The 17,907-nt window shown below is 39.6% G+C and overlaps 1 protein-coding gene across 1 annotated transcript in view; it reads left to right on the plus strand.

Annotated features, from left to right (window-relative positions):
* Nucleotides 1-13,129: 13,129 nt before the first annotated feature.
* The window catches only part of LOC145979749 (GILT-like protein 1), a 35,703-nt gene continuing 30,925 nt past the window's right edge, over nucleotides 13,130-17,907 (plus strand). The window contains exon 1 of the mRNA XM_083112734.1: nucleotides 13,130-13,341. Coding sequence (XP_082968860.1) covers nucleotides 13,234-13,341 — 108 coding nt within the window. The 5' untranslated portion in view covers nucleotides 13,130-13,233. The remainder of the gene's footprint in view (nucleotides 13,342-17,907) is intronic.

Here is a 17,907-nt window from a genome sequence, read left to right on the forward strand (position 1 = left end):
ACTGCATCATCGGGGAGGCACTTAGAGAGATTCAGGTTCAAGCCTGATCTCGGTACAGATGTACTTTTTAAGTGTAACCTCGTCAACTTCATGTAACCATAATTTTTTTGGCCTTCATCATTGCAAGTAACCTAAAAAAGCATAAAAGTGGCACGGAATAAGGTACCTGGGAGGAGTTCTGGTGTTACTTAAGTCATACAAAGCAACACTATCTCTTAATGAGATTCCTTACATGAAATTATGAAGAAACGTTCTTACCATTTCTGCATCTTGACATCGCCAGTGTCCACTGGATGCTCTCGACTTCTGCCAATGTCGATCTCACATTCGTCCGTTGGTCATCCAGGAACGCCTCTAACCGGGATAGGTGGTGTCTCAACCGGTCGTGGTAGCGTTCCAAGCACCTGAGCCTCCAGTTTATTTCCTCCATGATGCCTCTCTCTCTCTATAAAGGAAGACGAACATTGTTAGTAGGAGGGAATTTCTGAAGCACATTCAATGTGCATGGAAAAGATTTATTGCATTATTTGCTTGCTTGTGATTTATTTACTTAAAAGGTATAATAGCTTGGACACTTTTTAGTTAAACCATTCAAATTGTTCTAATACATCTACCTTTAGCATTAGGCAAATATATGATGTAAAACATAGGCAATGGCTGTGAATCAGAGGCGTATATTCCAGGTTACCTAGGCTACCTGCGAAGCCCAGGCTCAGAGGAGAAGAAAAAAATCTGTCAGAAAATGTGCATAAAATTGTTCATTTCAATGAGATGATGATGGCGTTTCTTTGGAGTTGGCACACTTATTTATTACAAGTTGTTACACTTATTTCTTAATGAGTTGGCAATTTTGCCTGCTTTCTTTGAAATCTCCAGGGTGCTGCGTGAGTTGAGCTTGGCAGACTTCGTTCTATGATGCTGACAGTGTTGTGAACTCATTGTTATCAGCGTGGTATCTTCCCAGCAAGGGGAAATTTTGGAGCGAAACTACTATTGGAAAGGGGAAAGGGTTGCTTTATGACAGAGAAATCCCCTCTGGGCGAAGAACATCACTTTCCAATGAACACTTGCAGATGGTACAACAAGAAACTTTTGACCTCTGAAACAAGCAGAGTAGACGAGAAGTTCTGGAGATTTGTTAGCTGACCAAAAATGGTTTGTGACTGCATCTAAAAAGTTTGTTTCCTTAGTGCACGGTTTGTTTTAGGCAGATCATGCGTGTATTGTGATGAGTGAGTGCGTGTGTTGTGGTGAGTTAGTACGTGAATTTTAGCTATTTTTGTGAATGACATACTCTATGTGATCAAAAGTATCCGGACACACCGCGAAACGTGTGTTTATCATAGAGGGCGACACAGTACTGCCATCTACCGTGTCGATCTTATAGTCAGCGAACTCAGTAGTCTACAAACAGTGTGAGACAGCAGTATGGGATGGTCTGAGGAACTCATGGACTTTCAACGTGGTAAGGTGGTTGGGTATCACTTGTGTAAGAAATCTGTGCGTGAGATTTCCACCCTCCTAAACATCGCTCTGTCCACTGTTTCCGATGTTATAGTGAAGGGATGTGTACAACCCAAAAGCGTGCAGGCCAACCTCCCATGTTGACCTCCAGAAACCATCGAGTGTTGAAGATTGTCGTACAGCATTATCGTCAATCATCGATCGCCACCATCACACAGAAATTCCGAGCTGCATCAGAATCTACTCCAAGCACCATTACTGTTTGGCGCAAGGTGCGGCAACTTGGTTTCCATTGCCGAGCAGCTGCCCATAAGTCAAACATCACACAGACAAATGACAAAATGCCGCCTCGTGTGGTGCAAGAAGAAACTGGACCATAGAACAATGGAAAACCATAGTGTGGAGTGATGAATCACAGTACACAATGTGGTGATCCAATGGTAGGTGTAAGTGTGGCGAATGCCTGGTGAACAACATCTACCAGCCTGAATAGTGCCGACAGTGAAATTCGGAGGTGGCGGAGTTACAGTGTGGTCATGTTTCTCCTGGAGGGGGTTTGGCCCCCTTGTTGCTTTACATAGCAATGTCACAGCATAAGCTTACGTTGACATTTTAACAGCTTTCGTGCTGCCTACCGTTGAAGACCAGTTTGGGGATGACCATTGTGTCTTTCAACACGACGAAGCACCCGTGCATACTGCAGGGCTTTTGGGGGAGTGGTTTGACGACAACAACGTCCCACTAATGGAGTGGCCTGCGCAGAGTCCTAATTTGAATCCCATAGAACATCTCTGGGATGTTTTGGAATGCCGACTTCTTGCTAGACCACACCAATCCACATCAATACGACATCATTTTGGAGCTCTGCGAGGAATGGGTTGCCATTCCTCAGGAAACTTTCCGCCTGATTGAAAGTATGCCTGTGAGAGTGAAGGCTGTCATCAAGGCTAAGGGTGGGCCAAAACTGTATTGACTGCCAGTGTTCCCGATTGAGGGTTGCCCAAACTTGTACTTTATTTTCAGGTGGGTGTCCGGATACTTCTGATCACATAGAGTATGTGCTGTGTTGTGAACTAAAAATAGTGACATAATTAACATTTTATTGACAACACCATTTTCTTGCCTTCTGTATGAGGATAAGCTTCAAATCCTGATGGTAGGATAACCTCAGCCATTATTTTTTATGAATAAGCATGAGATACTTGAAATACTTTCCTTGGTTTTTCCCTTAATAACACAATGTGCATTTTCATAAATATGTATATTTGAGGTGTTTATTTATAATCACAATGTCCCATCACTTCAAAATGTAAAAAATGAAGGAAAAAAGAGAACTCGGTCTCACAAATATTTGTCCATTCAAATACTATATGAGATAGCCCATATTTTTAAGCCAGGATACGCTACTGCTGTGAATATATGGATTCTCATATCTACAATATGCTACACTGGCACCGTGCAAGGGATAAATTAACCTTGTATCAGAATTACAATTATTGTGTAAATTTAACAAGCAATAAAGTCACAGGGTGTATTATGGGGAATGCACGGTACCAACGAGCAATGGTAGCTCAGTTGGTATAGCATCTGGTTACCATGCGGAAGACCTGGGTTCGAATCCTGGGCAGGTGATATGGATTTAATTTACCAATTAAAATTATAAGCAGTATACACATTCACACACTAAACCACACTTTTCCGTACAATTTAATTAAAGATCTTACCTTTCAAGGTCGTTGCTTTCTGTATCCTGAAGGGATGTCTTAGCTGGTTGTAGACTTCCTTCAAGGACGTGTAGTCTACATCCCGTCAGTACAAGGGTACTCCGTCGATCCCAATCGCATCAACACAGGGTCTATTGCTGTGAAAATTTTTTCCCATTATTAGTAACTTGTGATTAATATGACTGAAACATAGCCCCCACAAAAAGAAGCGAAACTATAAAGCAACCACAAGGAAACATGCTCCACTATGCCCCTCCACTCCATGCGGGGAACGATGCACAGGTGCCACATGCCTGTGCAGGCTCTTCTGCCCATGGTTTCACTATAACTAATAATCCCACATTTATGAAGAGGGGGGGGGGGTGTGGAGTTAGGGATCCACACTGTCTTGGGCAAAGGTGGGGGTGATGTGATCAGCACCATGCCCCACAAACTAAATCCCATGAAATGTGTAAAACTAAGTAAACCCTCTAGTGTATTTTGTGTTACCACCTAAAGGTATCTTGACATACATATGTGTGTATATATACAGGGTAAGTCAAACAGAATGAAACAACTTTACACAGTTATTATGACATGACTGTTTAAGATAGAAAATCAAACAAGGCACCAATAGGAAAAACTCTGGAAGTTTTCCTCACATGATTCACATTTCAATGATCCAATAAAGGAACCACATGACATGCAGCAAACGTCCAAATGATAATCAAGCTCTTGCCATACAAGATACAGTATGTCGTTGACTATGGTTTCGAAGACACTAACAATTCACCACTGTATCTCTGGCAGATCTTTTGAAAGGGTTGGAATATACACATTACTACAGTAACTCATGCGCAAATGTCTTTGCACCAATGTGATTGAATCAATCTTCGCTAACTCCAACACACAATATGCCTTCTGCTGGTCACTTGCCATTTTACCACTCTAGCAATCCTGGTGGAGCAGCGGCAAAGCTGCATAAGCATGTCGAGTGGCAATAAAACTTCCAGAGTTTTTCTTTATATTGATGCCTTGTTTGATTTTCTATCATAAATAGTTACATCATAATAGCTGTGTAAAGTTGTTTCATTCTATTTGACTTGCCCTGTATGTCAACGACAAGATATCTCTACTTATGTTTCAATATTGATTTGCTTTATATTGCTACACTTTTTGTGCCACTTTTGGCTAATTTGCGAAGATGGGGCTGAGTGATGCTATGATCAAAATGATGAATGGACACTCATAAACATGCATGCCCAGGCTAGGATTACAACCCGGGATCCCTGGCATCATAGCATGATCTGATAACTATTCTGCCACGGGGGCCAGGTTATGTTTCAATATGTTGCCCAACATAAAAAAAAAAACCCACTTATTGTCCCATGTTGGCAACAAGACCAAAATCTCCATTGTCCAGAAGTTCAGTTTGTTCTTAAATTTGGCAAAGCACTGTTGGTATGGTTGCCCTAATGTCCGGCCAACAACTTTTGGTTACTTGGATTATTTTTGGTATTTTATGTTGCTTTTCTGCCACTTTTGGCTAATCGGATGTTGATGTTGAATTAAGATTAGGTAAAACTATAGTGGAACCAAACCTGCACAGACCCACGACTCCTGTGCACCGTACTCTCACATGGAGGGGAGGGGGAGAGTGCACCATGCATCCTTATGGCCCGAGCTGAATGGAGGAAGGGAAAGGTGCATGGGAACTTTTCGTCCAAGTTTTTTTCTTCTTTTTTTGTCCCTCTATAATGAAGGGACACTCAAAAAGAACACCCGCATGAAAACTAGGACTCAGATCTGGAAACTTTGATGCAAAAATTAAAATTTTATATGTGTACTATCCTCCAGAAGTCAGTGTATATTCTTGTACACCTTCTGTCAAAAAAGAACCGGGAATTTGTAATTTAAAAGGCCCGCGCAAATGATTTTTTAAAAATCTTTTTTTCCGTAAGTTGGTAGCTCTGTACTTAATTACTATGCCAAACATGAGCGCGATCTGTCAACCAGTTTGTTTACAGCAGCTGGTTGAATCAGTCCACTTCAGTAGTGAATCACGATTTTTACAATGAACGAAATTATTGAACAAAGAGTTTGCCTTAAATTTTGTGTTGCGAACGGAATTCCGTGTGCCGACTTGCTAAAAATGTTAGAAAAGACTTATGATGAATCAGTTTTATCAAAAACACGGGCTTACGAGTGCTACAAAGTGTTCAAGGAGGGCCAAGAGATCGTCGAAGACATGCCTCGTTCTGGACGACTTTCGACCTCTTCAACCGATGAAAACATCGAAAAAGTTAAGGAAATTGTGCTCGATAATCGCCATTCCAGCTTAAGAGAGATAGCTACTGACCTTAACATCTCTCACGAGTCTGTTCGTTCGATTTTGGTGGATATTTTGGGCATGAGAATCATCGCCGCATGGCTTGTTCCAAAAGAGCTGAGTTTTCTTCAAAAACAGTACCGTGAGCAGGTCTCTTTAGACATGCTGGATCGCGCCAATTCTGATCCCACATTCATGGAACGCATAACTGGTGATGAGACATGGGTCTACGAGTTTGAAATGCAAACAAGTCAACAGTCATCAGAATGGAGGACAAAAGACGAGCCGAAACCGAAAAAAACCACGTCAAAGTCGCTCGAAAGTCAAGGTGATGCTCATTGTTTTCTTCGATATTCGTGGTTTGGTGCATCATGAAGTCGTTCCAGAGGGACAGACGGTCAATAAAGAATACTATTTGGCCGTATTGAAGTGTTTGCGTGAGAAAATCCGTCAGAAACGGCCAGATTTGTGGAAAAACAATTCGTGGATTTTACACGACAATAATGCGCCATCGCATAGTGACAGTTCTTACCGAATTTAAGGCCAAAAACACAATAAATACCATCGAACAACCACCATATTCACCAGATCTGGCCCCATGTCACTTCTTTATGTTTCCAAAACTAAAATTTCCGCTCCGGGGTACCCGTTTTGACTCGATTGAAGCCAGAAAGCAAAATTCGTGGAAGGAGCTGAAGGCCATACCGGAAAGCGCCTATAAAAAGTGTTACCAAGACGGCAAAAAACGCTGACATATGTGTGTTGCATCAAATGGGGCCTACTTTGAAGGCACCAAAATAAATATTGATGAATAAATGAAAATTGTGCGTTTTATTTAACAATTCCCGGCACTTTTTTGACAGAATATATATATATAAAACCAACAACATAATTGGTGTTAACTTTATTTGTCATATGATATAAATTCGTATGAGAAATATCAAAACAATTATGACATGCATCTATTTGTTGATCATGGGCCATCGCATAGAGCGACAGTTCTGACCGAATTTAAGGCCAAAAACACAATAAATACCATCGAACAACCACCGTATTCACCAGATCTGGCCCCGTGTGACTTCTTTATGTTTACAAAACTAAAATTGCCACTCCGGGGTACCCGTTTTGACTTGATTGAAGCCAGAAAGCAAAATTCGTGCAAGGAGCTGAAGGCCATACCGGAAAGAATATATATATACAAAACCAACAACATAATTGGTGTTAACTTTATTTGTCATATGATATAAATTCGTATGAGAAATATCAAAACAATTATGACATGCATCTATTTGTTGATCATGGACAGATACATTTGTAATTGATGTAAGAATTATAATGTTTTTCCATCTTTAATGTAAAAAATTAAGTGATTACCTTCCTCCATCTCTAGATGTATGAAACTAACAAATTTTCAATACACATAGTGGGTGGCAGATATAAAAAGGTAATCTACACTCTGTCCCTGATATCTCTGGAGGAAGCAAATGAAAACAAGTGCCTGCACACATAGTGAAGCAAGACAGCTCCACCAATGAACACACGAGAGGGAATGAGATTACGTGGAGGGGCAGAAAACGACTCCAGTTACCAGCCTTCACACCTTCATGTACTGCTTTGCGGTGTCAACTCAATTTCTCCTCCAACTCCAATTGTCCCTCGAAATTTGAACTGAAAAAATAACGTAAAAATTACCTTGCCCAAGCATGGACAAGGCATTTTCCATTGACAAGCGACAGTAAGTATCGTAGACTAGTGGAAGTAAATCGGAGACTTAGTAGAATGCATTTAGGGACTTTATTTTAATGCTAAGAGAACCAAACCTGACCTGCCTAACCTAACCACGAAAGCATATATTAAACAAAACCTTAAGTAATCGCTAAAACTCAGCAGTATGTGTTAACATACGTTAGAGGTCTGCACGGGCCTAAATTGTAAGGCCCGAGTCCGGCCCGGCCCGAGGAAAAGAAACCCGAACCTGACCCGAGTCCGATAATAAGTAAACATGAGCCCGGCCCGAGCCCGAAAACATAATTAAAATTACTTTCCAATTCAGCATTTGAAAAAAAAAATGGGCACTGTTGTACTTCGTTAACTAGCTGTTATAAAAAAATGTATTCTCATTCTCGAAGTAAACCATAATTTCAATAATTAAAAATTATTTTTCGATGACAATATTCGCTAACAAAATAGCCACGAGGCCCGGGCCCGACCCGAGCCCGAGAAGTTCTGGTTATTTATGGCCCGAGTCCGGCCCGCGGGCCGGGCCGGGCCTAGGCCCGAGGGCCTGGCCCGAGCCCGTGCAGACCTCTAACATACGTTCATCGAAATCGAACTATGTAAAAATTGCACTCATAGCATGATGAAATCGCAAAAAAACAAAAGAACTTGGGCCTGGTCTTGCTACAGAGATAACTGAGACAGATTATAGCTCACTTTCTAAGAAAGAGTGAAATCGCATACCATGGATATATTTCATTTAGAAATTGATCAAGGTAACTTCACCACCAATTTATGAAATAGGAGCATTGGGCAAGTGAAAAAAAACGGGAGTCTCAAAACAACCATTTAAATAAAAGAGCCACGTTCCTTTTGTTTTATTGCGATTTCATCATGCTACGAATGCAATTGTTACATGGTTCGATTTCCATGTACGTCTGTTAACACATACTGCAGAGTTTTAGAGATTACTTAAGGTTTTGTTCAATGCTTTCGTGGTTGGGTTTGGTTCCCTTAGCATTAAAATGAAGTCCCTAAATGCATTCTACTAAGGTTCCGATTTACTTCTACATTCTACTTCTACGATATTTACTGTCGCTTGTCGACGGAGAATATCTTGTCCATGAGAAGTGCGCAAAGTAATTTTCAAGTTGTTTTTTTTCAACATAAATAACTTTTTTCGAGTCCAAACAGTGCTCGTTACTTTAAGGAAGGTTCAAATTTCGTGTGAGAATGATTTCCAAAATTCTACGATAATTAGTCTTTGTGCTAGGAGAAATGATAAAACAAAATAACATAGATTAATGCGAGATTCTAAATGCCACTCAATCTGTGTGATAAGCAAACATAAAAAACATAAAACATGTGAGAAAACACGTAATTATTTCATGAGCCATTGTTGTTTGTTGATATTAGAGATCATATTGGACGGAAATGGAATATTTTAAAACAAAGTTAAAACGTTAAGTTTATCGATCGGAAATATCAGAATGCTTCAAGGAAAAAATTGGCAAACATACGTTCAGAGCATTTAAAGAATTTCAATGTTCAAATAATCCCTCTTGTAAATATTTAACTATGATGTAAACAAACTTGAGTGGCATTTACAAATCATTTTTATGTTAATAAATTTGCACTATATTTCTTAAACAAATGTATTACATTCTATACTATATCGCTTTTTATATCAAAATAATGTAATTACATACTAAAAACGATTATATTACTTACCAATAAATGAATTAAAAAGTGCACAAGGATTTCTGCAGTTTCAATTTCTCTCCTTGAAACCAAGGAGATAAGAAAGACGCTCTGCACGCACTCTCATTGGACAGTTGAGCTTAAAGGTCGCATTTCTTTATTCCAAGCTCTGTAACCAATGAGATATCAAAACTACCAAAACTAATCAAAACTTTACATACTGATTGGTGCTTGATAATCCCAATTTATCAAGGCTATTTTACGTATGTTACTCGAGTTAATCTGTGTTCTTTACAGGCGCCAATGATATAATAAATGGTAGTGTCTGCTGCCACGTTCTTTTTCTGCAGGAACCTCAAAAAAGATGCACGTGGCAGCAGACTCTGTCTTTGTTTTATCGTGATTTCATCACGCTATATATGCAATTACGTCTGTACTTCTTCTTCTTCTTTTTCTGACCCTATCAACTGGTAGTCGATTTTAGTCATCTTCCTGAGTTTTTTTTAAAGTATTTAGTTCGCTATACGCCTTCATGGCGTGGTGCTATGCACAGGGGAGCACTTTACCTTTTTTTTTAGTTCGCTATTCACTTATATTTCACAAGAATGAAAAAAAAAACATCTATTGATATTTATTTATACTGTTTGTTAGATCGTCAAATTACATCTTCTTGCATATCCATAAATAAGCCATATGGTGGGAGGAGTAGGGTCCGTGAGCAGGGCAGTAAGAGATGTAGGGAATGGAATTCTATTTCGACGCAAACCACTATATAATTTATCTCGTTCTCTGTCGAAATTGGGACATTGTAAAAAGAGATGTGTAGCATCTTGATTATCTTCTCCACATGCGCAGGCTTGTTTTGTTGTAATATGTAGTCGTGATAAATGATCATTAGTGCGAACATGACCTGTACGTAGACGAATTATAAAAGTAATAACTGATCTTGGAAAATTATATGGGTAGTACAGCCGGCAGCCGACGAGAAGATCGCTGAATGAAGGGAGACGGGGCACAGAGGGAAAGGGAGGGTCAGGTTCATTTGCAGAATTTAGGGGTGGTCGGGGAGAAGGAAGTCTTGTTTTCTTCTTGGCGGGTCATTGTCAAGCTGACGAGAAGAGTTCTGGCGGAAGAGCACCTCCCCCACGCGAAAGAGTGGAGTCGCCTGGCAGTACGTCACACCTCTTCTGCCAGCGCTCTTCTCGTCGGCTGCCAGCTGTACCAAGGTTTGTTTTGTGAATGTTCTGCAAACCATTTATATGTGTTGCCCGTGGATTGAAATTGTTCTATACACCATTACGTCTGTTACACATACTGTGAAGTTATAGCGATAACTTTCACAAAAAGATGTTAAGATTAGGTCCCTTAGCATTCTTCTAATAATAAACCTAAATGCTCTCGTAGTTAGGTTAGGTTCTGTTAGCATTAAAATAATATCGCTAAATGCTTTCTAAAGAAACAGGTTCTAAATTACATGTACATTCGTTCCCACTAATAATAAACTTGCATTTCTCTGGTCTTCATCTGTTCTTAAGATTTCTAACATCCTCTTAGCAGATGAATTACGTGGCAGGAGCAAATTTGACGCTTATTCTTACTATGTGGCGTGCCCAACTTCCCTTTCAAAAATCCTGGGCACGCCACTGTTCTTACTGCTGACACGTGCGTGGATAGCGCCCTGTGTAGCCACTGGCAACGACATCTACTGGGGTAGCCACACGCCGTTCTTATCATTTTGCAACGCTCTTTTGACTTCGACCTTGCCTGCTGTTACACATACATATCTCCCTGAACAGTACGTACCACGATTCTCATAACATGCTTTCGTCTCTCTGTCAGTTTGCATCACTTTCGTTTCCTGCCGTTCTTATCATTTTGCAACGCACATTATATATATAGATTAGAGTGGAAATGCCCAATGTCATCATATGATGAAATTTATGAATGGACACTCATAAACATCCATGCCCAGCCCGGGATTCGAACCCGGGACACCTGTCGTCGTAGCGCGATGTGCTAACTATTCCGCCACAGCTGCCGGCAACATAAACAAGAGAATTTCATTTTGATGAAATAAATATTGATAATCCAAAGAAATTCCACAGACGTATTGTGTAGGAAACATAAGAAGATTACCACTTCTAAATACTATTATGTGGAATTTCTCGGCTGTACGGAATTTCGAAAATTCGTCCGTCCTCAAATCATTTCGAATTTCGATGTTTTCCAATTACAGGGAACCTTCAAGTTTCAGAGCTTTGTACTTTAAGTGAACACGTTTGTTGCATGTTTATGTTACAGCGCCTTGAATAACGTAGTGTGGAAAACTCGAAAATGATCCGCTAGAGGCGTTGGTGTTGAACCCGGTGCTTGGTATTCGTCTGCTTATAAAGGAAGTAAATGGAGTTTTCGCTGCAACGTCTGATTCTTTTACATGAAACATTTCTATGAATGTGATAATTGCTATGATATTTGGTACAGTGGTCGTGAAGATATTAACGAACATTCTAGACAGTCGACCACGTCCTGTTATCGTCATCATACTTTCGTTAATAATACGGGAGAAAAAATACGCGTGGAATGCTCTTGGCAACTAAATTTTTGTGTATGAATTAGGTTCATTATTATCATCATCATCATTTCTTTTAAAGATATACACACTGAAGCATTTGTATTCTTGATATTTACTGTCTCTTTTCTTCCGCTTTAAACTAATCGCGGCGATGATGATAATGATGATTGCATGAAACGACAAGGGGAACCCCACAAAACTTTGTTAGTGCCATCGACATGAGTGTAAGGAAACTTTCAAACCAATGGGACAAGCGACACGGGATGTTCACACTGTCACACTTCCAGAGTGTAAAATAGCATTCATTGCACATGAGGGTCCAAACAGCAAACGACACGTTCATATGGCGTATTCGCGTGCTACTTCTTACTTCGGTCGGAAAGCTCCTTAAAGGAAGGGTGCTCAGACCGAAGCGACGTGCTACAGGGTGAGTTCGCAACTAAGTGACAAGCGACATGGTGCCTTCAGTCTATTGGCAAGCGTTCGCTGCTAATTGTGCGAACAACAGATAGGCGACACGATAAACCGCACATTACAACAACAGATCTAGGCGACACGATAAGCCACACGTGTCGCTTGTGCGTCGCTCAAACTGGGCCATTTCCTCAATAGCTTGCAACATGTTGCCGTGGTTTGTTGTTCGCGCATGCGCGATGCAATGAGTGTCTTGGTTTAGGGAGATTGAGTACCAAAGCGACAAGGGGCACGCGACACTTATCGCTTTTGGATTTCACCAACCGAACGCTGGCCTGCGCTTCCCGTCATGCCGCTACGATGTGAAATGTTGCTCTTGATTGGCTCGTTTCCAAGCAACATGTGTCGCTTCGGTGTGAAAGTTGCCTTGGACCGAAGGACCCGTGTCGCTTTGGTTTGATATCCTCGTAACGTTTGTCGCGTGTCGGTTTGGTGTAAAATCTCCTTGAGGAAACGGTGCAGTCAGAGCTTGTGTCCCTACGGTTCGAAAGGCTGCATTGATTACGGACTGCTCGCTTCCAAGCGACACTTGTGGTTTGTCCCCTCGGTATGAAGTATCTCTCAGGATACTATTTATATGCTAATAACATAAAACAATAAAACTTTAGTACACAATCCAACACCTGACGTCCGGAATCACATTGCAATGTTTCTTCTTGTGTTACGCATGCTATTTATTTATTAATTTTATTTTACTTTTCTTTCCAAATTAATGTCATTTCGTGACTGCAAATCATTCCACAAATATAACTGTTTCCATCAATTCACGTACCGTCTTTCAAGACAAACAAATCTACATAATATATTCCAAAAACTAACAAAGCCGCATTACTTTCATAAGAAAATTCGCACGCGCTGTTACATCGCTGTATTTATGTCAAAGACTTTTTGGTTTATGTGTGGTCTCCTTTATTGCACTAGAGAAGACCAACTTTGTGTACAGACGTCATGAAAGTAATGAGTTCGTTGTTAGGTTAGGTCAATTAGGTTTGGTTACCTTAGCATATATACACAGAAAATATATTATTTATGCTAAGAGAACGAAACCTAACAAGGCTAACCTAAGAACTTATCCATTTAGCGTAAGAATGAAATACTTACTCGGTGACATCAGAACGCAAGGTTTCTCTAGCCTTGTGCGATAAGGGATGCCCGTTAATTTGTTATGGTGACGTCTAGCCGCGTCTGACGTGCGTGTTGTGTTTGTGACCGGAAATTTACACAAACAGAAAAAAAATAAGGCACATGGAAATAACCGTTTTTTTTCTAAAAGGATGCACTTGAATATTGTTCGAGTTAGAATTATTATTTTAGCATTGTTATTTATTGTATTGTGGAAAGTATTCAGTTACTTTCCGCTGTCGCAAAATAACGTCGAAGAGGTAAGAATATGCCGATTTTTGTAGAGAAAGATGCTCCTCTTTTTGCCTGACATAAAAAAAAATCAGAGCGCAGAAATATTTCATTCTTTGAAAATATTTATTGGCATAGAATTAGCAATTTTAGCAGTGCCTTGTACCCTTGACCCTCTGTATCCCCTGGAGAAAGTGAAATATTTTGCATCGTTTATGAAGATTTTGTTTATAAACGTTTTCACTGATTTTAGCTCTCGGAAATGTGTTACTGAGAAGGGTAATAGTTTCATAGATCGGAGACACATTAAAATCTGATATTTTGTGTTTCGCATGGTTCGTACGTACCAATTGTGTATTGCGGAACATACTTCAAGGTGCCATTATGCTTTTTAAACGAAAACAAACGCACTATTTACATTCTGAGTGCTTTTTTTTATTACTTTCTTCGCTTCCGGAGCACACAATATGACGGGCACATCTTGACTTTTCGACGTGTTCTTTCACTATTTTAGTGTGCATACACACAGTTGTGGGGCCGTCGACCCTCTGAACACCCTCGAGAATAAGGTCAATTTTTTTTTAATCGACAGATTTCAACCTTTTACGTAATACAAAAATGGTTCCAGCGTTAGGAAACCACAAATAACGGAGATATTTGATCGCAAAGTATGACCCGCACAAACACAAGAAACTGCTATGCTGGACTACTATCACTCATTTTCCCGTAAAAATTTCCCAAACAGCAGCAAAATTAACACTCCTGGCATATCCTGACATTACTAGGACCCCAAATTGAACTATGTTTGCCTAACCTTACCGTGCATTGTTCGTGGAGCTATCCGTGCAAGGTTCGTGTGGCTATCTGTGAATGGTTTGTTGGGCTACCTGTGCATGATGTCAAGGCCAAATTTTGGTATAATTTAACAATACAGGGAATTTCTCCAATTTGTTTGAAATTTCGGATACTTACTAATTTGGGTCTCCTAATCACGAATCTGCACTTAAAATTTGGTGCTCATGTATAGAAATTCCTGAATTATGGCTAGCCCCAAGGACCATTGGCGCTAGCCCCACGAACCATTGGCGCGTGGTTAGGTTAGGCTAGGTTAGGTTAGGAAACATAGTTAAATTTTAGGGTCGTAGTAATATCAGGAATATATATATATTTCGTTCTTTAAGTATTCAAAACTGAAAATCTTGCGATAAATAATGAGCAATTGTGCATTGTCGGTTGCTATGACTGGGCCTCTTATTTTGCAAGTTTGACACGTGAGCGCCAAATTTTAACTTCAGATTCCTGATTAGGAGCCCTAATTTAGTGAGTGTGCCGAATTTCAAACAAAGTGGAGAAATTCCCGGTATTGTAAAATCATGCTACAACAATACGAACAAGAATATATAATTTTAGAAAGTACTAACCTTAAAAGAATGCACTTTCTGGTACGTGGTTGCCTAGCCAAAGAACGCCATGATACTGAAAATGTCTATGCACTCACCAATATACATTTTCAATGAATAGCACTTACCACACTAAAAATGACGCTCACCTTGCAAACAAAATTCCAGTACCATGTGACATGAACCGAAACATCGTCTGAAGTAAATCTTGTGCACCTGACGTAACACCAGGATTGCCAACCTTAAATCAAGATATTTCCAACATGGCTGCAAGTTACAAAACACAAATAACGTAACTACATGTTCTTTCATATCACATGCAGATGGCAATGATGAAAATGACGTCATAAATAGTCCCATCAAAAAATTCTCATTACTCCACTATAATACATCTCCTAAAGCTAAAAACGACACAAATCTTTCGCATAGAACATAATCTTCATAAATGACACAAAAATCATCACTTTATTGCAGGGGTACGAAGCGTCGACGGTACCACAGTTTTTACTTACAAATAGCGGCGAAAATACTCCGAAATTGCAAGTTTTAACTTATGTGGGCCATTCTTTGGTATCAAATATCGGTAAATGTCTGTTATATCGGAGACACAGTTCTATCGGATATTTTCAGTTTCAAATGGTTCGTACTTACCAATTGTGTATTGCGGAACATAGTTGAAGGTGCCATTATGCTTTTTACACAAAAATAACTTCCATTTTTCAAATTACGATTAATTCTTTTGGGTCCTTTCTTCCGTTGCGGAACATACAATATGGCATGCACAGCTGTGGATCATCGTGCGTCGTGCTTGTGTTTTGTCGATTTGGAGTGGGTATGCAGTGTTTCAACCTTTTTAACCAGAAAATACCCAATTTCGTGTTCATTATGTCATCACAAACCATTCGCTGAGCACAGGAGCCTCGAGATAACACGTCCGAACCGTAACAAATCAACTTACATATCAGCCTCACTTTCACATAATACACCTCGGTAACTGCTTTTTGCAGGCCAATGATTATCTGTCATCTGGGCCTATGACCATATAGTAAGTTTCTCGGTAGGGTTGTGTGTTGTGTCCTGTATTTTGTCCCTCTATGTTCTGAGTCCCCCTTTACAGCCTTAACTTTTAATCCAGGTAAGAATATTTTAGTCTTCAGACACGTGTTTTATTGTAGTTATGGTAAGGGGCTGGTCCCCGTATAATGTGACAGGTGCAAAATAACCTAAGTCATGACATACTCACAATTTTCGATTCAATCAATCATAGGAATTCACTGGTACTTCAGCTGAATTTCAAAAACAGGGTCCTGTCAGGAGACAGTGACTGGAGGATGAGTGGAGAAATTTTTATTTTTGAACCGTTTCAGTTGTATTATTCAGTATTTTTGCAGGATCTTTATTAACACACATGTGGCCCAAGTTCCTACTGTTTAATTTGTATGTACATACACACTTCATCATAACAGTTAATACTTACTGTATGTTTTATGGAGAATTATCTTTCTCGTCCATATGCTACTCACCTTGGGCTGCTGTCATCTGCATTCGTCTCGAAGGGGTTATGTGCTGAGACCTGTTAGCAAGTTATGGGCAAATGTATTGTTTTGGGCTCTTACAATGTTGTTCGTAAATGCTTTTGTAGTTAGATGTGTAGTAGGGTTTAGAGCTCTGCTTTCATGGTTAGGTTTAGGACTCTTAGAAATGACATAACCTTCCTAAATGCTAATCATGTCGTATCTAGTATCAAGCTCAATATTCCCTATGTCCAAGGTGACAGGAAACGAAAGATGGCTGCTTGCTTGAGCTCTTTTTTACATTATATTTTCTCCTATAACTTATGCTTTTGTGAAACTCTAGAATACACTACTTTCTTGAAAGTTCAAACTCACTTCTGCAATCATTCCTGGTATTCTACAAGACTTCCTAATGCACCTATAAAACTTAAGAAAATCATTAAACATTCAGAACTATTACTCAAACATTTCCTATATTTATCAAATTCTATACAATTTCATAACCACGTAGTGAAGACATTTCCAGGTTTTGTAGGTCTACAAAATAATTTTCTCACTCACTATACTTCCATGTAAAAAATACGTCTCAAGCCAACGTGTCCTCTTAACAGGAAAAAATGTAAGATTTTGTGTTTCATGAGTTTCTTCTGAGATGCCCAGATTATTAATAAATGATAAACATAAAATTATTAGAAAAAATGCAAAATAGTTTTACTTATCCGTGATTAACTACTTAACAGTTGCTCCTATCGAAAAACCTTAGATAACCTTAAATATAGAACACATCTTAAGCTTTCATTTGAAAAAAAAAAAAGATTGTTGAAATTGGACCTTTGGTTTCCAAGATGCAGTAGTTTTTTCAAATGTCAACATCCGCCATTTTGGAGTGGCCGCTATTTCTATTAGCTACTACTTTGAAATGGCATCACGGTTTCTTGGCATCCTGAAATACCCTTATAAATGTGGCATAACGGAAAATCAGTATCCCCAAATTATACCAAATTCTTGGCTGGCCCATAGGCTGTGTACATTCTGTCAAATGAATACCGGGAATTGTTAATTTAAAAAGCCTATGTAAGAGGCATGATTTTTTTTTTTTGCTGTAAGTTGTTACCAATGTACCTAATTGTCACATAGAGTTTTGACACGATCTGTCAACCAGTTTGTTTACAGCTGTTGGTCAAGCTAGTCGACCTCAAGCTTGCTATCTGCTATTTTGTAATGGATAAAAATATCGAACAAAGAATTTGCCTCAAATTTTGGGTTGCCAACGTAATTTCTTGTGCTGAATCATTGAAAATGTTGGAGAAAGCCTACGGTGAGTCAACTCTAACGAAGACACGAGCATACGAGTGGTACAAAGCATTCAAAGAAGAACGAGGGGTGGTTGAATACTTCCCTCGTTCCAGTCTACCTTCAAAGTGTTCAACTGATGAAAACATTGGCAAAGTGAAGGAAATGGTGATGGAAAATTGTCATTCAATCGAAAGGAAGGTGGCTCAGGGTCTGGACATTTCTCATGAGTTCGTTCACACAATTTTACTTGGATGTTTTGGGCATGAGACATGTCGCAGCATGGCTTGTTCCGAAGAAGCTCAATTTTCTTCAAAAAGAGCACCACAAATAGGTTGCTGAACACATGCTTGAACAAGCCAATTCAGACCCCCCACATGAAATGAAT

The sequence above is a fragment of the Lepisma saccharinum genome, chromosome 26 (assembly GCF_977018435.1).
Source record: "Lepisma saccharinum chromosome 26, izLepSacc3.1, whole genome shotgun sequence".
Taxonomy (NCBI): Eukaryota; Metazoa; Arthropoda; class Insecta; order Zygentoma; family Lepismatidae; genus Lepisma; species Lepisma saccharinum.